Raw genomic sequence first — 23,506 nt, 5'->3', positions numbered from 1 at the left:
GATTAAGATCGGGTGATCTCGCTGGCCAATTTCATGGTCCCAAGCGCCTCATCCACCGATCGTCAAATAGTCTATCCAGTTCTGCGCTCACTTCTCTTGTGCAATGTGCAGGAGCTCTGTCTAGTTGGTACCAACAGTTTCGATAATCTTCGAGTGGCAGATTATCCACGAAACTGTCTACAGTATTATCCAAAATATTCAGGTAGCTTCTGGATGTTAATGACTCCTCGTATATCACGTACCTCAATTTGTTGTCCATCAACATGCAGAAGACATTAAAACTAAATTTTTCTTGAAATCCGGCTTCTTTTGTGACGTGAGGATTTTCACTGGACCAATAATGACGATTTTTTCTATTGAAAATCCCTTCTCTCGAAAATTTCGATTCATCTGTCCAAATAATTTTATTTAAAAAAAGTGGATCTTCTTGAATGCGTGTCAACAACAGTTCACAAAATTCTACTCTCTGTTGAGGATCTTGAGGCTTCATTGCTTGAATTTTGGTGAATTTATAATCATGCATTTTATGTCTTCGCAAGATTCTTTGAACCGATGAATATTTTATACCCAAATCTTCCTCAGCACTTCTTATCGATGACTCGGGAAATGCGTGAAAATATGCTAAGACATTAATCTGGTTGTCTTCGAAAGTTACGGGTCGAGGCAAGTTTCTTGGTACTTTTAAAGTTGATCCAAATGCATTGAAATTGTTCTGAATTCGTATGAATTTCTTGAGGTTCATTGGCGGTAGATTCGGATACATTTCATTGAACTTTCTACATGTTCTGCTGATAATTTTGTCACACTATCCAAAAATAATAAACAAATTCATAAGAACTTCATTTGAATAGTTTTGTTCCATCGTTTTGAAGGTATTTGCAACTTCTGAAGTGACGAAAATGTCGATATTATTAGGAGAATGTCACAACGCTACTGTCAAATAGTAATCATGGCCTGCTTACCAAATACCGAATGGAAATACCATTCTGAAGGGACATTTTCACAAATAAATGTTCATAAGTCCGAAACTTGACTAGTTAGGTATAGATATGATATACATAGAAAGAAAGCAAATTTTAGCAGCTTTCCGAATTTTTAATAATATACAGGGTGTTCCATTCAAAATAATCAAATTTCAGCAACTTTTTCAAGCAAACGAAAAAACTGTATTTTTTTACCATCCTGTATTGAAGTAACGGAGATTAGGCTGACGTGTGGGAAGTGTCCAAGTATCACCTAACTCCAAACCAAATTTCGATATCATAGTACTTCTTAACTAAAAGATATCGGCATTTTTAGAAGTCATGATTTTCGAAGAAAAAAATTGAAATTAATTTTTATTTCGAAAACGGTAACAGATAGGTATAGGGAAATATCAAGAAAAGTTGTCGGGCAATTGTTGGAGATTTCAAAAATAATATTATATACAGAGTGTTCCATTTGAAAAATCAAAGTTGCTACTGCTTTCTAATAGAAGCGGCAACACCGCATTGTCGAAAATATTTTAGTTGGCTAGAGAATGTCCGAATATGCTCTCCATTAAATTTTCAAAGTGATCCGTTGTCTGGTTCACCAAAAACGTCTAATGTGCCATCCACCGTGAATCAGCCAGTATATATATATATATATATATATATATATATATATATATATATATATATATATATATATATATATATATATATATGCATTTGACAGATGTGAAACTAGAAAATATGTTGTTGCTTGAAGTGTGAGGAACCAAATAAATGTTTTGGGTAAGCAAATATAACCTTATAAAGAGTGACAAAGTGAAAAAAACTATTTTCCAATTTAGGATTGGTCAGTTACAAAATTGTATATGAGCAAGATTCTTCTTTACGAGAAATAGATAACGAACTAAGGATTTCGCTGAAATCCCAGAAATATTCAGAAAACAAAAAACTAATACCAAAACTTCCAGTATAGATGGAATAATAAAAATAAACATTCACATAGAGAAACCAATTTCCAAGAAAGGGTTCGGAATAAATGTTTGGTTGAACATTTTGGGAACAAATATACTAAGTCCTTTCGTTCACGATGAACATTTGAATGGTGAAATGTATCATAATTTTTCATTGAGTTGGATGACTACTTAGATGAATTGCCACCGAATATCTGCCAGGAAATACAATATTTTCATCAAAATGTTGCCTCTCCCCATAATACAACAATAGTGAGGAAACATTTAGATGCAATATTCCCAAAATTATGAGACGCATATAATAGCATTACACCTATCATGCTAGAAAATTGCCACAGAAAGTGTGTGGACAGAAGTTTTTTTCATAAATTCATTTTAAAATAAATTGTTTTTCTGTTTGATTGTTTTCACTAATGATGCTAGTTATTTCAAATGAAACGCTGTACAAATCTCAAGTGTGACGGCGAAACATCGATGTATACCAGTGAGGATGACAGTGTTCCATGTAAGTGCAATTCGTTACCATTTATTTAAAGTAGAACTCATGTTAATGATATCTGATTTCATTCCACAACGAATATTTGAAGTACAAACTGAGTAGAGAAAAGTATCTTTTGTATAATTTAGTGTTCATATAGAAGTATTTGTTTCGAAAGAAATTTTCTTTCGTGTAATTCAATGTTTATATGAAAGTAGCTGTTTCAGTAAGACTTTCTTTCAGTTTGTGTCTGAAAGTTACTTCTTTGCGTGATCTACACATCCATGTACAGAGTTACTTATTTTCAAATTGATTACTTCCTTCCTTTCTTGGAAGATTCCCTCACCTTTTTTTGTGTCAAGATGGAGTAGAAAGCCAAAAACTTTCTTTCCCAGCAATATTACCATATGATAAAAGAAACGGCCTGTAGAAACGTTCAAGTACATTATCATTTGGTTCGTGTGAATTTGTGAGGTTAACACCAGGGATTTTTTTAATATCAAAATATTTCATGTGTTTCGCGTACAAAAGGTGTTTGAGAAATACTACTAGATATCTAGCTACGTATGAGAAATTGTACTCTGAGGTGGCGTCAGCCAACCAATAGATAATTTCAACGCATTGAGAGCAATTTACGGAAACATAGTTCACTAGAAAAAACCCTCGAATAAGAATTGTTCACTCACTGAAAGAGACTGCGATGTTGAAAATTGCGTTTCAAGAAAGATGAAGAGAATATTTAATAATGGTACATCAATCTTTATCCTATTTAGTATTCGTACCAAAAAAAGAAGAACCACTGAGAGAGTTCGCATATCGACTACGTCAAACAGAAATCTTCCTGTGCTAGCAATAAAAAATTTGAACACTTTTTGAAACAAATTTTAATGATGATAATTGATTTTCAAACAACACTTATATATTTTCATAAAAAATGTAATAAACGCTCTACGTGTAGTTCATGAATATATCTTAGAATATATCTTCGAGTTCTTCATGAAAAAAATGAGATCGATACGGAATTGAAAAAATGGATGATGGATTCCGGTGAACAAAATTGTATTGAAAATTGTATCAATGGAGCAGGATAGTTAATAAACGAAATCCGGCAGTTTTTTGTAATCGCCTTAAAGCAACCATAGATAATCAGATCGAAAAAAATATTTGTTTTCCCAAATATTCAATATAAGTTAACTAGTTTGGTGATCCAATAATTTTTCTGAAAAAAGGTTGGTTGGGTAACAGGAACAATTTTTCCTTAAAAAAAAAACAACAATTGTTTCCTTGCCGACGTTTCGAATTTAATTCTGGGCTCTGTAACAATGGATTTCCATAAACAAACCTTCCACAAAACTTATACGATTATTATTGTTTCAATTTCACAAGAAATAATGAGTTCTTAATTGATCTACTCACCGAAAAGTAGTTTTTTTGTGTTGATAATACTACTATTTCAAAAACCATCAGACATATCAGATACATATTTAAAAAAAATAAAAAGCATTGCGGATAACCCATATTTCCGAGACAACACCAAAATAAAAGGACATGAAACAAACGAATGGCTTCATCTGTGATTCTGAGAAGATGGTGTCTGTTTTTTAATCAATGCAGAAATGAAAACAATGAAAAAAGGGTAAATTATTCCCGTATTTTACTTATCAAATTGAAATATGCAGTATTAAGGCCATCGACATCTCTTCTGGTGTTAACACTATCGCAGTTGAGGATATGTATCATTTCGCTCAAAAGTCTTTTGGATAAATATGGTTGAACATCTATAATAGTTGGATGATTAAAATAAAAAATGTGTCCATATTCTTTTTCATGTATAAGGAGAGCTGTGATATTTTCAATATTTCGTTTCTTAGAGTCTCTCGTGTGTTCTGAAACTAGTGTTTCAAGATACCGTTCGGTTTGACCCACATAACATTTGTGACAGTTTCCACCGTTCAATTTGTACACTATATTGGATTGGTGTTTTTGTTTTTTGCTCAAAAAAAAATGCTTTACAACTGTATTTTCATTTGAAAACGCCACTTTAGTTTGTTCGGTACTGAGTAGCATTCCAAGTTTATCAGATGAATTTTCTATACATCATTTGTGATGTACCAATTATATCATCAATGATGATATTTTTCGAAAGAAAACACTTATTGTCATAGGGTGAATTTAATCCATCACCCATACTCTTGAAAAGAAGTGGTGTTGTTTTCCAAGTGAATTTTAAATTTCATATTCAGTATTTAGTTCTGTTATATAATGTGTTATGAAGATGATTTTGGTTGGTATCATATGCCTGAAAAGTTGAGGATGATACAATTTTTGAAACCGAATCTTTCGTTTTAATCAGATCAAATTCAAGTATTTTCACTTTCCAATGGGAATACCTTATTTCTATATTCAAAATTTTTTTCTGAAAATTTAGTAAATCTTTGTGGCAGACACTTGGGTGTCTGACTTGTTCTATCTTGAATTTTGTAATTTTACATTAGGACCTATATATGATCATATATTTCGAGTTTTTCACCTTCGCCAAACTGCAAGGCTCATTAGATTTTTGAAGACGTGGCAGATTTTAGCCTTTTTAGTCAGATTTTTAGATTTTAGCCTTTTTGATGGTCAAAATTATTAAATAGAAGTTATTGATGAATGAAACAATTTTTTTAGTTGAAAAGTATTTGAAAAAAATTATTTATGTATCTCATTTTGAAGCTTTTACGAGAAAAAAATATTTACCTACAGAAGTGAATATCTAAATTATTTTCTGTAGTATCTTCGGAACATGTAACTCACCGAAAATTCATATAGGCTTTGAAATAAGAGGTCATTGTTTATTTATTGTGTAACAGGGATACATTTTGTGTGGGTTCTATGTAATTGTGAATTATTCACACATTCAAAATACATAATTTTTAGTTTTGGGAGTCGATACCGACAAAAAAATTAACTTTGCCATCCTGAGAATAATTTACTATCACCCATAACTATCACAAAATGTATTCCTATTACCAAGAGTGCGAGAGCAAATAATATTACTTTGAAATTTTCGATTATTTCCGTATATCTCCTAAACCAAAAACCCTATGGTAAATTTTTACCAGTCGATTATATTCCAAAATGGTCTACTTTGCTACAATTTTGTCGACTCTTATCTGTTACCGTTCACGTAATCTCCATGCATAGATTCTAATGTGAATAGTTCTCGATATTAAATATCTGCAAACCACCAGTAGAATATTAGCGACTATTTTCATTCAGGTATTGATCTACTACCTTGGAAAAAATCACAAAAATTAAAATTGTATTTCCTCACCTCGTGCCTTCTTTTCTTTCTCATGAGTTGTGATAATAGCATTCAACCTTTCGATTTCCGCTGATTTTTCTGATATTTCTGAAATTGAATATATCCAAATTACATTACGGTATATATTAACATTGAATTTCCATACCTTTCCGATTTTTCTCCTCCAATGCTTCTATAGTGGCGTTTAATTTTCCGATTGTCTTCTTTTCGGCAGATGCACCTGAAATGAATATTGAATTTAATATACATTTGTCGAAATTGCAATCGTCCTTCCTGAGTTGAATGAGTTTTTCAGACATAAGTAATTTTTATCTTTGTATTCCTGAATGTGTCCTCCAAAAATAATCAATTTTATCAATCACCAGATTTGCAATACTCTTCTCGATGCGAGTTTCACAAACTGAATTAGCATCTTCAGGAGATGAAGAAAGCTCAACTTCTGAAGACGCCAACCTGGTTCGTTAAACGAGCGTAGAGAAAAGTATTGCATTTTTGGTGATTAGTAAAATTGCTCGTTTTGGGATTTATTCTACGCCAAAGTTTTCACTTTTATCTTTTATTCAAAATTTATCAAAGAGAACGAATGTCAACAATTACTGAAAAAGACAAATACAAATAATTTTTTGTTCACAAATAGAGTTGAACTCAACAAATCATCGTTTGAACCCTCCCGAAGGGTCTTCACTTTGCCGTGATGGGAGGGTTTGCGTACTGTGATGAAGTTACTGGATATGTCGGCGGCAGCTTAGCTGCTGGTAGGGTTTCCCAGGCCGAAGAGGCCGTAACAGAACAGTCAGACCAAGAAGGACCTAGACTTATTCCAAGGTGTTATGTGACCAGTGCCAAAGGATGAATGGTACCTTAGCCTCATCAGCTATCACTAACGGAGCCTTTGGGATACCAGGCGACCTCCCAAAGTATCCAGCCTTACATCCATGCAGGGGGCACCATGGATGTGGACAACCCTTTCTCCCATACTCGTGGGACTTGGACAACAAGAACTACTAGAATATCAGAGGAGGACTCTTCGAGAGACTCCTCGCAAAACCAGACTATCCTGGAGGTGCAAACTGACCAGCCCCACCGAAAGCATAACTGCAGGATTGACGGGAGTCGAACTGCAGAAGAAAAGGCCATAAGGGGCGCAAAGGCGGAAACTGATGAAAGCACGAAAAATAACTGCGGAAACATGGATTGAAAAACCATGTAACACAAAAGACCGCATTAAAACAAAAGTAGCTTCTGTGGAAAGGGCCAAAAAGAGACCTAGAGAGGATGTAAAAACTCCACCACAGAAGATACTAAAAAACCCAGGGCTTCCAGAGAAACTGGGACCTATAGCGAGGCTGCTAGTGGACTGAGGGTGGCTGTCATCGACACGCGAAACCCTGAGGTCACCTCTGGTAGCCTCGAAAACCTGCAATTCAAAAAGACTTCATTCGGCGCAGGGGTCCTATGGATAACCTGCGCGAATGAAGGGACAAAAGAATGTATCAGAGGAAGTATTGGAAACTTGGAAAATCTTTGGGAGGGGGCGGACTTGTCTGTGGTCGAGGCCAACGAACTCCCTAAGAGACCAAGGGTCCTAGCCTCCATTCCGGGCCAAAAAGACGAGGAGACTACAGTTAGGACACGCCTCAGTAAGCAGAATCCTGCCCTGGGAGTGGAAAACTGGATCCTCCTGAGCAGAAAAGTGGAAGAGGAAGGACAAATCCCGGCCTACTCCACGAATGAAAGTTCCTTCAGGACCTTGGAGGGAAACATGTTTAAAACCTACTACAAGCTGGGCATGGTCACCTTCAAGGTCCTGAAGGGTCTTAACAGCACTGTCAGAGTGATACAAACAAACCTGCAATACAGTAAGGGGGTCTCGGCTCTCCTTACCAAAGTGATGAGGGGGTTTGATATTGCTCTCATACAAGAACACTGGGTGTAGAGGGATAAAATAATGGGATTGGGGGGCATCAGAGGGGAGTTAATTCATAACAGAACCTCAGAGACCCCAAGAGCATGCATAATCATCCATAAAGGAATAAATATACTACCGTTGAGTAATTTGTGTTCCAGAGACTTGACGGCAGTCAAAATAAAGACGGCTGGCGGGGGCGGACCTGAGGAAATCGTCATTCCGTTTAAAAATCTGTTTAAAATCTGTTTTTCCGTTAACCAGCTGTCGCACCCCTACGAACGACAACCCTAAGAAGTCGAAACTTGTGCGAGCTAAGGATTAACGAGGTCTTACCTTTTAACGTGTGATTCCTAACACGGGTTGGACGATAGCAAGTGAAGATCGATCGTTCAGACTAGGGCTTGAACCACCGACCAACACGGCAGTCTGTTCGAGTGAGTGAACAAATCACCCACGCCGAACCGCTTGGCTACCGATGGACCAAAGAGGAAGGGCTTAACATAAGCCCATCCAAATCGACCATAGTAGCATTCACCAAGAGAACTAAAACGGAGGGTCTCGGACCTCTAAAACTTCGAGGTGAAGAAATACAAGTATCGGGGGAGGTTAAATATCTGGGAGTAATCCTAGATTCCAAACCGACCCTGAACCAACACTTGGACAGGATAAAGAGGAAAGCGGAGGTAGCACTGATGCTCGCCAGACGCACCTATGGAAAAACATGGGGACTGAAACCAGACATGGTATATTAGCTATACACGATGGTGGTTGAACCCATGATAACATACGCATCTCTGGTCTGGTGGCCAAAGGTGAAGCAGGCAACCGCCATCAACAAACTAGGCAAGGTGCAAAGACTTGCATGTTTGGGAATGACGGGAGCAATGAGAACTACCCCAACAGCTGCATTGGTGACACTCCTGAATCTACCTCCTTTACACTTTGTAATAATGGGGGAGGCCAGAATGGGTCAATTCAGACTGGAAAACTCACCGGACTACAGAAGATCGGACCGAACAGAAATTTCGGAACAAGTGGAGGAGCACATATTAAATATGTACACGGACCACATGACACCGAAGTACACCTTTAACACAAACTTCACGGCCAAAATCATAAGCCGTGAAGAGTGGAAGACCATTAGTCATCCCGAAAACATGTTTGGAAAAAACACTTGGTAACACTTGGTAACACATGGAACGGGAGCTGGAATATACCGAGTGGATAGAAATCTTAACAACAGCTATCCGCTAGGACTATACACATCCGTATTTCAGGCGGAAGTGTATGCTATCTTGCAGTGTACAAGGCTTATTAAATTGAGACCTCAAAGAAATGAGCGGATCAATATTTATACAGACAGCAAGAGCGCACTAGGGGCTCTGACAAACCCGAAGGTGACATCATCACATACTAGGCTAACGGTGAAATAGTGAAACAACGTTTAATTCTTCTCTCTTAACCTACTGCATTTAACTCCATACAGAACAAAAATTAATTCTTCAAAACAGTGAATTAGGTTTGGTGAAGTGAATGTGAATACAAACTTCATATTAAATGTGAGTAGAAAACCATATTTTCTTCAAAAACTGTGGGCAATCACATTGTTTACGATCCGTCCTGAAAATTTTATGATAAGGATTACGGCTGGGGCACTATCCCACCATAATTCGAAAGTCAGCAGAATACACAATTTCTCCGTTCGGATTTTCAAATCGTAAATTATGGATGATAAAACACAACTGATTTTAGAGGAAATTACAAAAACTAAAATAGAGTTGAAGAGCAGCATTGAAGCGAGCGAGGCAAAAATTTTGCTCAAAATTGAGGATCTCAAGTTTAGAGTTCAACAACTCGAAGACGAGAACTCGTTCCTGTAAGGAAAATTGAAGAAATTAGAATGGAACGAAAAACGAAACGATATTATTGTATTTGGGTGATCCACACCTAACGAAAATATTACATCTGAATTCATTTGCAGTGAACTCGTAAACTAGTGGAAGTCGAAGTAAAAGAATCAGACTTGAACAACTTTTATTGTCTTGGAAAAAAAGAGAAGCGTCCTGTGAAAATTGAATTTTTGTCTCACATCAAAAAAACTGAAATTATAAAAAATAGTAAAAAACTCAAAGGAAGCGGATTTTCTATAGCTCACGATTTAACTGATCAGCAGCGCAGAGAATTTCTTTCACTGAAGGAGTATCTTCTCCAAGAGAGACGCAACGGCAAGAGGTGCTTCATCAAAGGGAGTAATTTAGTTATAGAGGATAAGGTATTCTCACTACAAGAATTACAAGAAGCGGAGCAAGAAACAGAGAGAAAGTGTAATAGCACGCCAGCCACCCCAACTCAGCCATCGCTATTACACTTGGAAGATAAAATTCAAATACCAAAAAACTTCAAAGACACTAAGACAAGTAATCAACTGAACAACACTCCAAAATCTAGCGGTAACACAAAGAAAATTCTGAAAGCTGACAAAACCATTAGATTACGATCAAACTCACAAAAAAAAGAATAACTTTCAATTATTGATGCATATTTTTTCTTCGGACTCATCAATTATCCACGATAGCTCTTCTATATTGAATACAATCATTCCATTCTTTCAAGTTCATGATCGATAGGTTGCATTTTTAATCGCAGGTTAACTGTTTGATCATAATCTTTTAGTTAATGAACTTAGCTCAGCTCTTTCCTTTCTTCAATGGATCAATACATCCGTGATTTCAATGTAGATACGATCGAAACTTTCACCCTCCAAAACTACAATGAATGTAAAAATATTTTGGACGTCAACAAAAGTTCGTGCAATTTCAAAATACTTCATAACAATATTCGCAGCCTAAATAAGAATAACGATGAATTTGAAGTTTTCCTCAGCGGTTTGAATTCTGATATAGATTGTGTGGCTTTAACAGAAACATGGGTGTTGAAAAATCCCGAACTGTATGGCATTCCAGGATATGATATGCTATATAGCGAAGGTGATTTAAACCAAAATGACGGAGTAGTGATTTATATTCGATCCCACCTCAATTATTACCATAAAATAGTAAAGATACACCATATTAAAGCTATCGAGTTGGAAGTTGAATTCGGAAATACTTATATATATTTATTTGCAATTTATCGACCCCCATCTACAGACCCTTACGACTTCAGTAGGGACTTATATACATATTTACAAACTTGTTCTTCTGATACAGCTTACTATTCCATATTTTCAGGCGACATCAACATTGATATTTTGAGAAATAACGATGTGACTGATGAATATTTGAATATCCTGAGTGAGTTTGGCTATGTTTCCGCTAGGAATAACCCGACTCGAATGCAAGGAGATAACGGATCTTGTATCGATCACATCTTTATCAGAGCAGTTCCCCTACTGTTCGAAAGAGTTATTGCTATGGTAATTCGAACTGATATCACCGATCATTTTTCAACTGCGATTCAAATGATATTTGATACTCCTCAATGCAATAAAAAAATCACTCAAAAGACGATGACGCACATTAAACAATCCGAGTTAAGAAAAAATCTGGAAAACATATCATGGGAGGTTGTCTTTAATGCACCCTCAGCAGATTATGCTATGAATAGTTTCCTCAATATCATCAATAATGCCATAGAGCTATGTACAGTTCAAATAAGACCTAAAAGAAAAAACACAAAAATAGCGCCATGGATTACAAATGGTTTAGTGAAATCGGTTAATACAAAAAATGAACTTTTCAAACGCGTACGTTCGAATCCGATGAATATGCAGTTGAGGAATGATCTTAGAGTATATCAGAATGAACTAACAAATTTAATAAGAAGAGCAAAGTATGACTATTATCAGAAAAAAATTAAAATGAACTCGACAGACTCTAAAAGCTTATGGGAAGTTGTAAAAGAAGTAAGCAACACACATAAAACGAAACGCCCCATTACTCAAATAAAAACTGAAGAGGGTGGTACTGTAACAGATAAACATGCAATCGCCAACGAATTCAACTTTATATATTCCACCTTAGGAAAAAAAATGGCAGATAAGATAAAAAAAACCCAAATTTCCTATATTTCCCTGAAACTGTACCAAATTCTTTTGTTCTTCTTCCTACCAACAGAAATGAAATCAAAGAGGTTATCAAAGATCTAAAGCCAAAAAAATCCACTGGAATTGACGGTATCTGTTCTGAAACGTTGAAATCCATTTCCTTGTATATCGAGGAGCCTTTGGCATTCATTTTCAATATGTGTATGGATACAGGTTTCTGGCCAACAGCACTAAAAAAAACAATAGTTATTCCTTTATTCAAGAACGGCGATGAGACAGTGGTTACAAATTACAGACCCATTTCCCTTACTACACACCTGAACAAAGTTTTTGAAAAAATCCTTAAAAAAAGCTTAACATCGTACGTCTCGAAATATAACATAATATCTAATCGTCAGTTTGGGTTTCGCGAAAAAGTATCCACTCAGGACGCAATCATAGCTCTCATCACAGATATATCATCAGCTCTTAATGAAAATAAACCATGCCTATGCGTATTCATCGACTTGTCGAAGGCATTCGACACAGTTGACTATGACCTTCTATTGAAATCCTTGGAGGATATTGGTATAAGAGGCAAAACTTTGAATTTGTTCAGAAGTTACCTCACTGATAGATTCCAGTGTGTGAGAATTGATGACGTGTTGAGTGACACGCGAAAAACTGTTGTTGGGGTTCCCCAAGGCACGGTTTTAGGACCAATCCTTTTCAACATATATGTGAATGGACTGTACTCTATCAAAAGCAAAGGTAAAATATTAGGTTTTGCAGACGATACGGCTATTTTCTACAAGGCGAATGGCTGGGAGGAACTGAAAAGTATTGTTGAAACTGATCTCGGATCAATAAAAAATTGGCTTGAACATCGATTGTTGACAGTAAATTTCGATAAAACTCATTATCTACCCTTCAGTTGCAATAATTTCAGTAATCCTTCTTTTTCACAGTTGAAGATTGGACAACATGTAATACTTCCCGAATCAAAAGTGAAATATCTAGGTGTGATAATTGACTCACATCTCAAGTAGAAGGAACATATTCAATATATCTGTAATAAGTTACGTTGTTTACTATACATATTCAAATATTTGTTGAAAATACTGACATACTCTGATCTCAAAATTCTATATCACGCACTCGTGGCGAGTCATCTGAGCTATGGAATCGCTTGCTGGGGTGGAACATTCCATATACACCTTCGTCCACTTGAGGTGCTCCAAAACAGGTTCCTGAAATTGATACTATCAAAACCACCACATTATTCAACAGAATCATTGTATTCCGAAGCTAAAGTTTTCGATATCCGCCAACTGTTTTACTATAATATTGCCATAGCTTATTACAAGAACAGATGTTTCACTCTTCCGACTCACTTATACAACACCCGTAAAAAAAAATAACCACGTTATTCCTCAAACGCAAAAATCAATTTTCCAGCATTCATACAATTACCTTGCTCCTAAGCTGTTCAATACTATTCCCGACGAAATGCGCAGTGTCACAATTATTCATTTGTTCAAGAAAAAATTAAGATTATTCATATTATCTCAACCAAGAAATTTTTTTGCTGAACTTGTGCTTTGATCACGCATCTATCATTGTTAGGGTTACTTTGTTTGTTGGATGAACAGAGTTTGAAATGTATGTTTTTATTATTCCCCCAAGCAAAAAATGCCTCTAGTACGGTATACATAGAATGGGATGCTGTCCATGGTGACAAGACTGTTTGAGGCTCTCAGATCGATATAAAAAAAATGTCTTATTAATCACTTATAATTTTTATCAGCCTCTTACAATGCGTCCGAATCATCCACTAAGATTGGAAGCGACATCGAAGTATTATTTGGAAAAGATCACACAACAGCAATGGCCTATATTAATATCATGTGTGAAATACAGTTTTTTCGAAAATAGAAAAAAAATAATATTCGCTTCATACATCGAAACTAAAGCAGATATTTTAGCAGATAGAAGACCATGAAGAAGAAAATGAAACAGAGTGCAATTTAGATCAAGATATGGTATTCCTAATATCGATCTGATTGTTTTTTAGTTTAAAGAATGTCAAATAAATTCAATATTTATATTGCACTATAGCATAGTTGAAAGTTATCGTTATCAATTTTTGCTACTTCCGATTGAAATGAACACCAAATATGTGAATAATTTTTAATATGAGTTTTTTCTACGTTTTCCGGAAGATTAGGAAAAATTTGACCATTAATTATTGAGAAATATTGAAACATATGAATTGGTGTCTGAGAGAAATAACCTAGTAACTTCATCCTGTGAATAAATGCATCTTTCCTAATTTGAAGCTTAAAGAAATCTAACTAATTTCTCCGATTTTTCCGAAATTGAGAAAATATCAATTTTTTTGACTGATTTCAGGAATACGTAATTCTTAGAAAATATATGTGAACTTTGAATTATCAGAGGTAAATACATCTACAGGTTGAGGTCGACACCAGCTCATTTTCCTTGAACGTCTCATAGTGTTCATTACAAATCAACTCCATTACGTGGTCATTGCTTATATTCGATATTCTCCATATATTTCCGAAACCAAAAATGTTGAGGTAGATTTTTCATCGATCGATAGTAGCTCAAAATAGTCAACTTTGCCACAATTCACTATACTTTTTATTTCCTTTCATTCGAATGTGAATGACCCTTCATACAAATTTCTGTAACCCTCCATCAATCATTTGTGAGAAAGTCGTAAGTATATTCATTCTGCTCTTTATCGACTATCTTAAACAAATTACAGATATCAAAATTACATTCTATTACCTTGTTTCCCCAATGTTTTTTCATAATTTTTGATCATACTGGTTAAGTTTTGGACTTCTTTTACTCTTTCTGAATTTTCTGAAATTAAATATATCTAAATTTCAATTCATTATAATTTAACGTCGAAGTCCCAAACCTTTTTCCATTTTCTCCTTCAATTTTTTTACGGTGGCGGTCAAATCGTCGATTTCCTTCACTTTGGCAGATATCTCTGAAACGATTATTGAATTCAATATTAGTAACGTTTGTTGGAATTGCATTCGTCATCCTTGGGAATTGTTGACCGTCGTGGATGTCGTAAAGTGGGTTTCTCAACAACACAAGTAGCAGTTGTCGTCTTGGGGAAAACTAGCTTTTGTATTTTAGTAGGTGTCCACCTCTCGTGACTACGAATTCTTGAGAAAGTCAATGAAAGTGAACGGTCAACAATCCTCATAAGAGACAAATGCAAAGCAGTGAATTTTTACAATGAAAATGTGGATTACAACAAATTATGGTTTGAAATATCGAAATATATCGGATGGAAGTGTGCCAAATTGTTATATTGAAGTTATTGAGGTATGAATGAAAACGAAAACTGTTGCAGGTTTTGTACGAAAATATTACTCCTTTTTGTGTCTCATTGTCATCACATTAACAAAACATGAAATTTTCAATGGAGAATTTTGAAAAAATATATATATCACCTGCACAATCAAAAACTTTTCTATGGAAATATTGAGAAATTGTAGCATTTATACATCTCAACTTTTTTACACAAGATGTTTCACATTTACGTTATCGTTGAGAAGTTATTATTTTCAGTTTCAATACTTTCGAGGTTATCTACATGTTTTGAACAAATTAATGCCTTTTATGAGAAAACTTCATCAACAATCGCAGTGAAGCAGTAAAGAAGTAATATAAAATATTTCAACCCATGAATTGATGTCAAGTTTATTCTGAATTCTTGAGGCTGCATTCAAATCATTTACTCTCAACGAATTGAATAAATGAATATACAAAATTTATTCTTTAAAAATCTCATTCATAAGAAACCTTAAGAAACATCAACTACGACAAATGTGGAATATGTCCAGTAGTAACCAAGACATTCTCCAACAAATAAGTATTTAGTTGAAGAGGATTGAAAAAAAATTGTTTTTATGAAGGCGGTATAATACCAGTAATGCCACATGCGTGAGAAAAAATTTCCGGATATTGATTTGACCTCGCGTGCTATTCGGTAAGAAAATTCCACATCGAATTGTGGTGGAAAATCGAATAGTTTTAATGTTGATTTTTCCATTCTCAACAATGCAAATTATTTTCCTCGTCAAGTCACCAGCGAAACATAAAATGTGTGATCGACTTGATTGTTGAGTTGCCATGGTAACTAAGTGAGACCTTAACTTCGAAATTATTATTTCAGTTTTGAAGATGTCAAGCGGCACGACGTAAAATAATGTTTCGCTTCGGTCTAAAAAGTAAAAAAAATATTCGTCAGGAGATTGAGCAATTGATACCCGCGAATACTAGGATATCGAAGTCAAGCGTATGGAGGCAGTTTACAAACTTTTGCGCAGAAAAATCGTATAATTTTGGTAGTGCGGATATACCTCCGAAGTTATCAAAGTTTTATGGAATTTCACAGCCAAGCAGTTGCAGGAGTATTTTTTTGAAAAGTATAATCGCAAATTCAATCCATTCTCTGACACAGAATTTTTGAATGCAAGAGCTGCATAAAATGCTAAGCGCCGGAAGCTACAAATGGATCCAACCAAGAGAAAGGAAAGTTCATCTGTACTATAAGCAGTCGAACTGAGAAAAATTATTGAGCTTTGGGACGAAAACATTCCGGAACGACTGCAGAAAAGGTTTTTCCACGTTGCTGGTCATGAATTGGCTTGGAGCGGCATCACAACTCGAATATTTTGTGGAGGAAATTGACAATAGAGGGATACCAATAGGTTGAATTGAGTATAACCTAGTTTTCTCGAAGACCACCAAAGGCGAATAAAAGAAAATGGCTGACAGTAAGTGGCTACTACCGAATAAACTCAACGAAAAAATATGCCCAGTAAGATTGTTCAAAAATCTAACAAGCAAGCGGGCCTCATCAAAACGAAGGATTTGTTTTTGACGCCAAACCAAACAGGTAGAATCCCAGTTTCAGTCCAGGTGGACAGAATACAATATCTTACTGGTTCAAAACCGCTGCATCATCGATTGTAATTGATGTTAAAAAGATAAAAATAATGAATCATTCTGTAAGGGCCACTGCTGTTTCAACTTTAGCTAAAACGGGAATTGGAGAACAGCAAATCATTTAAATAACCGGTCATGGTAGCAGCCACTCAATAAAACCATATCTGCAAATAGACCCGGGCCATCATCAGGAAATAACTGACGCAATGAGGTCTGTTTCAATTTCGACAAAGACTATACAAGAATCTCTGAATCAAGAACAAGCAACTACTTCCAATCAACCTGCCATAGTTTATAATAATTGCGTTTTCCATATAAACAATAATTACAATAGTCAAAATAATATAAATAATTAGATTTATTATTACTTGTAACCATTCATATAAAATGAAAAACTAAAAACTCATTTATTTTTTTATGTTATTCCTGAACTACTGGAAACCTAGCTAGCCAAATATAACAAATTTACATTTCGTCGAAGTTTCGATATCATTCTCTAGGTATGGGTTACAAGCCTGCGATAGTTCTAAAATTTTTATTTATTGTAGTTGCATGAAAATGGCAACCTGAAGCGTAATGTAATATTATCTTCTATTTTATATCAATTCTGGATTACTACAAGTGGTGAAAGTTATAATTTCATCAAATTTAATGTACTTTGCAATTTCGGTACTGAGCATATAATGGCTTCTCAGCATGACCTTAAAGATATTGTTTTCTACTCATTGTAGTTACACGGGAATGCAGTTTTATAATGAAATATATTACATTATTTGATTTTCTTATTTACTTGGGTATATTATAGGTGTTAGAAAATGAAAAAAAATAGTAGTTTTATAGATACATACCTACAGGAACAGATTGCATAATAATATTCAGTTTGTCTTCACACCAATGGACTATAAACTGTTGATTTCTACTGATTGTAGTAGCTCAAAAGTGCCATTCAGGGACAAAAAATATAATATTCTTTCAATTTATAGTTACTTGAGCTTACTACAAGTGGTAGGAAATTATAATTTTAGTTGTTTTTCGGAGAGCTCCATAAACAGATTCACGCGAGTCACAGTTTTGGCATCAATTATTTAGTCCTTCAAATCGGTAATTTCTACTAGTTATAGTTGCATGGGAATACCATTTCAATATAGGAAATAGTATATTCTTCAATTTTACATAAGTTTTGAGTAACTGCAAGTGGTAGAAAATTGTTTTTTTTGCGTTTTTATTTATGTGGGTTATGCGCCCTTTAATAGTATGGAATTCATAACCAGCGTCAGCAAGCATCATTGTATTTTGACAGTTCAAAACATGAAAAAAAACTCGTGTTTTGTTGCAATGAAGAATATTGCACAGCCAGTAAAACCAACAAAATTCTTTGTTTAAATAATGAATCGATTTGAAAATCATACTATATGCAAAATATGCGTGAATTTGTGTAATGATGTAATGATCAATCACCATTCCATGACTTATTTACTTGTATTAAAATAGGAGTGTGGCTCAAACTTGAAGAACGAAAATCTGTTCCGAATTGGAATGGGAAAAGGGTGAATAAATTAGTGTCTGAATATTATATATATTTTATTAGACTTAAACACTTGATTGAAAACACATTCAAAGTCCTGCATTTTCGCCATTAAGGAGAAAGGAGGTGTCCGAAGAATGTAGAAAACATCTAAGCTTTGTAATTGAAATGTATCAAAACTAAATATTATGTGAACAAATGAAAAACAATCTGTCAAAAATGGTCTGTTATTGTAAACGTCAAAAAATTTCCAGTATAATTCGCTGGTGGGTATCCCACGAGAAAATCATACATTACTTTCTGTTGGGAGTTTAAAGGCCATGGCAGAGGGGTTAGCCATATAGTCTTAGTGATATTTTTCAGTTTAATTCGAGTGCGCGTTGAATAAAAAGCTATACAACATGGAAGCTAGTTGTTCGGGAACCGTGAAGCGTCCGAAATCATCATCAAATATAAATGAAAACACAATTGTTATGAATGTTCATAATTTTTATACAATATCCGCCCGACATAAAACATAAGGAGAAAGTAGTGCAAAAATGTGCGAGTATGACCGGACCATAGATTAACAATTTTTGAAATTCTTGAGGAACTCAAGGAAAACAACAGCTTCTTGGAGCCGAAAGAATCCACTGACAGAAAGTGTTTGGTTATCTATTAGGAGAACAGTACACTCTTTTACATGAAAAATGAAATAACTACATTAAATACAGTTTTGTCAGTTATTCGTGAAGACAGTTTTTTCCTGATATGAGAAGAACTAGATTATGGATTATGGTCGGTGGCCGGGCGGTTCGACGTGGGTGTTTTGTTCACTCATTCCATCGGCCAATGTATGAGTCGATGGTTCAAGCCCCCGGCTGAACGCTCGATTTTCACTTGCTTTCGTCCAACCCGTGTTACGAATCACGTTAAAATGTAAGACCTCGTTGGTCCTTAGCTCGCACAAGTTTCGACTTCTGAGGTTTGTCGTTCGTAGGGGTACCATAGCTGGTTAATGCAAAAAAAACATATTTTTTTATCACAGCTGAACTTTACTTGTGGTAAACAAGATAGAAAGAGCATGTAAAATGAAGAAGAAACTATTTAAGAGAAATAAAGGAAGCCAGAACACTGGGTAAATCTATTTTTTATTTGTATGAAACATGGGTCAATGAGGGTCATAGCGTCTCGAATGAAATGTTGGGTTTTCCAGGTAGTTTAATTGAAGCCAGTCATTACCAAGAGTTTCGTTTTTATTCGTATCAAAGTTAACATCTTACATCGAATAGTATATGCACACTAATAATTCATCAGAATCGGGGTTATACAGAATTGGTTGCTCATCACTTATTATCTAATTGTTATATATTTGAACTGCAAACAGTTCAATGTACTCAAAAAGGTTGCAGTAATACATAATTAGGTCGAGGTGAGTTTAATGAACCTGCAACGTTTCTATACGTAGAATTGTGGAAAAGACAATTGAATATAATACGAATTTGGTAACCTATTTGAAATGTAAAATATGTGACTTAAATCTTTATCACACCTCCCTTGGCAAAATAAAAAGAAAAGTTTTTTTTTTTAAAATTTTTCTTTTTCTTCTAATCACTAAAACTAAATCTAATTACAGTATCTAATCTAATTATACTATCACTCAGTTGTAATACGGTTTCACTCTATTTTTATGCAATGTCACTTCTTTATTGTCCACTTTAATCACTATATTCAGGTGTTCGTCTCTTATCACTGAATAAGGACCCTTAAAAAGTTCTAGCATTTTGTTAGTAACATTATTTTTCACTAAAATCAAATCTCCTACTCTAAACTCATTACTAGGATTACAGTACTCATCATATCTCTCTTTTCTATTTGTTTTAGATTTTAACAAATTATTTTTTGCATCGGCACATGCTCGCTGAAGACGGTGTTTCAGTTCTAGAGGATAGTTATCAAAAGTAAACAGAGGATCAATATTTTCACCAATGTTAGAGGGAAGTTTCGGTAAATGCCCAAAAACTAGCTCGTAACGAGAATATTTTGTATCTGTATGAAGGGTTGTATTGTATGAAAAACACCAAAAAGGAAACCAAGTGATCCATGCAGACTTAGATTTAGATGTCTGCATTCTTAGGTACGCGCCTAGATGTTTGTGTGAATTTTCTAAGGATCCTATTGTCTGTGGGTGATATGCACACGAATTGAGTTGTTTTATATCAAGTAATTTACACATTTCGGCGAACTGAATTTATGAATTCGGTACCCTGGTCCGAAAATATTTGTTTCGGAATTCCGTATCGTAAAACAAAATTATTAACGAATGATTTCGCTACAGTTACTGCTTCTTTATTTGGTAGTGCAATTGCCTCCACAAATTTTGACGAGTCGCATTGTAATGTCAAAATATATTTATTGTTCTCAATGTCTTGTTCGATATGTCCTACAAAATCTAAGGATATTTTCTCAAACGCGTATTTTGCTGTTGTTGTTATATTCAGGGGTTCTATAAATGGTGTTTGTATCTTTGGCAGTCATCGCAAATTTTCACAAATTTTTCTACGTCATTGTACAGTCCCTTCCAATTGTAATACCTTTTGATGTTGTTATACATTCTATTGATACCTGCATGACCTCCTGTATGTAGAATGTGAAAATCATTTAAAATTAATTGTCTAGTTGCTGAATCGTTAATGATTTGGCAGTTGTTTATGAATGTAATTTTTGTTTTCGACTTCTTGAAGATTTTTGAAATATATTTAATTATATCTGCAGATAAATTGTTATTTTTATCGATTAATATTTCTGGAATATTTTCTTGTCCGGACAACTTTTGACAGTCTTTCAACATCTCTCGAAGTTATAATGCTGAGCAAGAATCTGTCTTATTTAAATATATAATCTGCAAGCTTGCGTCATGAATTAAATAATCGTTCATGAACTCAAATTGTTTTTCTGACTTCCGTAGTGCATTGAATTGTTGTGAGCTCAATATTTTCAATTCAGTTACGTTATAAGGCTTTTTCAAAACTTCGACAATTCCGGGGTGATCAGTCCTAGTTTCATCGTTTACAGTCGGGTTATCCAGCAATCTCTTTGTTCGTGAACGTGTTATAACATTAACAGAGGCATCAATTTTTCTGGACATTTTTTTCAAGTTGTCAGATGGTATTTCTACTCGAGAAAGAGCGTCTGCAACGTTTGAATTTCCCTTAACGTACTACATAGTCATATTCATCTAAAACAAGTCGAAATTTCGTCAGTCTACTAGACGGTTGATTTGAGCCGTACAAAAATATAAGAGGCCTATGATCGGTCTGTATTACAAATTTTCTTCCATACAAATATGGTCTGTAATGTTTCACTGACCAAACTATAGCTAAAAGCTCTAGTTCAATAATGCTATAATTTCTTTCTGCTTTATTTAATGTTCTACTGGCATATGCAATTGGTTTATTGTCTCCGTTACAGAGTACCCCTGAAATTGCTATTTTTGAGGCATCAGTTTTCAGTATGAAAGTGTTTTCAGCTGAAAAATCTGGGTATTGTAAAACTGGAGGTGATGTTAATCTTGATTTCAAATTTTCAAATGCTTCTTGACATTCATCAGTCCAGATACATTTTTCACCTTTTCTAGAAAGTTTGTTCAGAGGTGATGTTATATGAGCAAAATTTGGAATGAACGACCTGTAATAATTAGCAAAAGCTACAAATCGTTTCGTTTCCTGTGCGTCTTTGGGTACTGGATATTGTTGTAATGCCAGAATTTTTGACGGGTCGGGAGATACTCCTGACGCTGAAATTTTATGACCTAAATAAATGATTTCTTTTCTGAAAAATTGACATTTACTTGGGTTGAGTTTTAAATTTACCTTTCGCAACCTGTGCAAAACTTTCGTTAAATTTTTGTTGTGATCCATTAAACTATTTCCCAGAATAATAATATCGTCTAAGTAAACAAAACAACATTCAAAATTCAAGCCTGTCATAGCCATAGTTGAAGCCCTTGAGAATACACTGGGACTTACTTTCGCACCCATTGGCAATCTGGTCATTTGACATTGCCCTGTATTCGTGGTGAAAGCTGTATACTCTCTAGAAGCTGGGTCGAGTTCAATTTGGTAATATCCTTGTGCTAAGTCAAGATGGGAAAAATAAATTGCACCGGAAAGTGAATCTAAAATCTCATTGATATTAGCAATAGGAAATTTTTCGTCTTTAAGACATTTATTTAGTAATCTATAATCAATAACAACTCTCCACTTGCGTTCTCCATTTTCGTCCGATTTTTTGGCTACTATTAGTAGTGGTGACGACCATGGAGATCTAGCGGGTTCTATTATTTTATCGTTTAACATTTTTTAAATCTGTTTCTCAATTTCCAGTTTTTGTGATTGAGGTAGTCTGTATGGTTTTGTGTACACGGGGATTGTGTTTTCTTTGAGTTGAATTAAATGTTTATAAATGTTAGTTACTGAAAGTATATCATTGGGTAAATGGAAAACGTCCGCGAATTTCGCACAGATATGGTCGAGTGCTCGTTTTTCCTCTCCATTTAGTCCGTCTTTACAAATTGATTTTAAAACTTCTTCCACTCGTTGAACGGATGAGACATTCATGTCGTTGTAAGAAATAATTTCGAACAATTTAGCGTCAGCAATTTTCGGTGAAAAATTCTTAATTTGTACTGGTTCTTCACGCGTGTTCAGAATTTTTACTGGAATTTCATTTCCGTCTACCGGTTTTGAAATAGATCCGTCAACAAAGACACCACTGGCTATTTCTTGTGGAAATACTATGCATTCAAAATTTTTGTTTATCTTGAAGTACTTGATTATTTCACAGCGCGGGGGAATACTAGTATTTTTATTGAAGTTGGACTCTATTGGAATTGTAAATTTATTCCCATGAAACTCAAAATTTTCATAATCTATGATTGCTGAGTATTTTTTGAAAAAATCTGCAGTTAAAATCCTTTGTATGTTAATGTCAAATGATTCTATTATAAAGAATTTATGTGTGAACTCATTTTTGCCGGCCTGTAAAGGTAGGTATAATGACCCTAGCGTATTTGTTGACCCTGAAATTCCGTCGATTTTTATTGTGTCTGAATAATCTATTATAGACAAGTGTCAGTTTACATGTTTGTGGAAAAGTGCGCTAATCGATGTACCTGAGTCGAGAAGTAAATAAATTTCCTGATTATTGTAATTGAATCTGACATAGTTTTAATCGTGTATATCAAAGTTAGCATAATTTTTCAGACTATTGGCCTCGAAAAAATGTTTGCTCTTGTGAGCTGTTTTGATTTGATTCCTCGTTTTCTACACTATTTACT

General features: G+C 34.8%; 1 protein-coding gene across 2 annotated transcripts in view; it reads right to left on the bottom strand.

Annotated features, from left to right (window-relative positions):
- The window catches only part of LOC111516234 (uncharacterized), a 58,245-nt gene that overhangs the window by 16,578 nt on the left and 18,161 nt on the right, over positions 1–23,506 (bottom strand). The window contains exons 4-7 of one of the 2 annotated variants that reach the window (XM_074186467.1): positions 14,614–14,688; positions 14,478–14,555; positions 5,876–5,950; positions 5,740–5,817 (exon numbers count right to left, since the gene is read on the bottom strand). In XM_074186467.1, the coding sequence (XP_074042568.1) occupies positions 5,740–5,817; positions 5,876–5,950; positions 14,478–14,555; positions 14,614–14,688 (306 nt within the window). The remainder of the gene's footprint in view (positions 1–5,739; positions 5,818–5,875; positions 5,951–14,477; positions 14,556–14,613; positions 14,689–23,506) is intronic. The other variant, XM_074186471.1, reaches the window with a different exon arrangement.

Source organism: Leptinotarsa decemlineata, unplaced genomic scaffold, assembly GCF_025532065.1.
Source record: "Leptinotarsa decemlineata unplaced genomic scaffold, Ldec_3_MD MMD2_P_RNA_scaffold_2, whole genome shotgun sequence".
Classification (NCBI taxonomy): domain Eukaryota; kingdom Metazoa; phylum Arthropoda; class Insecta; order Coleoptera; family Chrysomelidae; genus Leptinotarsa; species Leptinotarsa decemlineata.
This window is presented reverse-complemented; position numbering and strand designations above follow the sequence as displayed.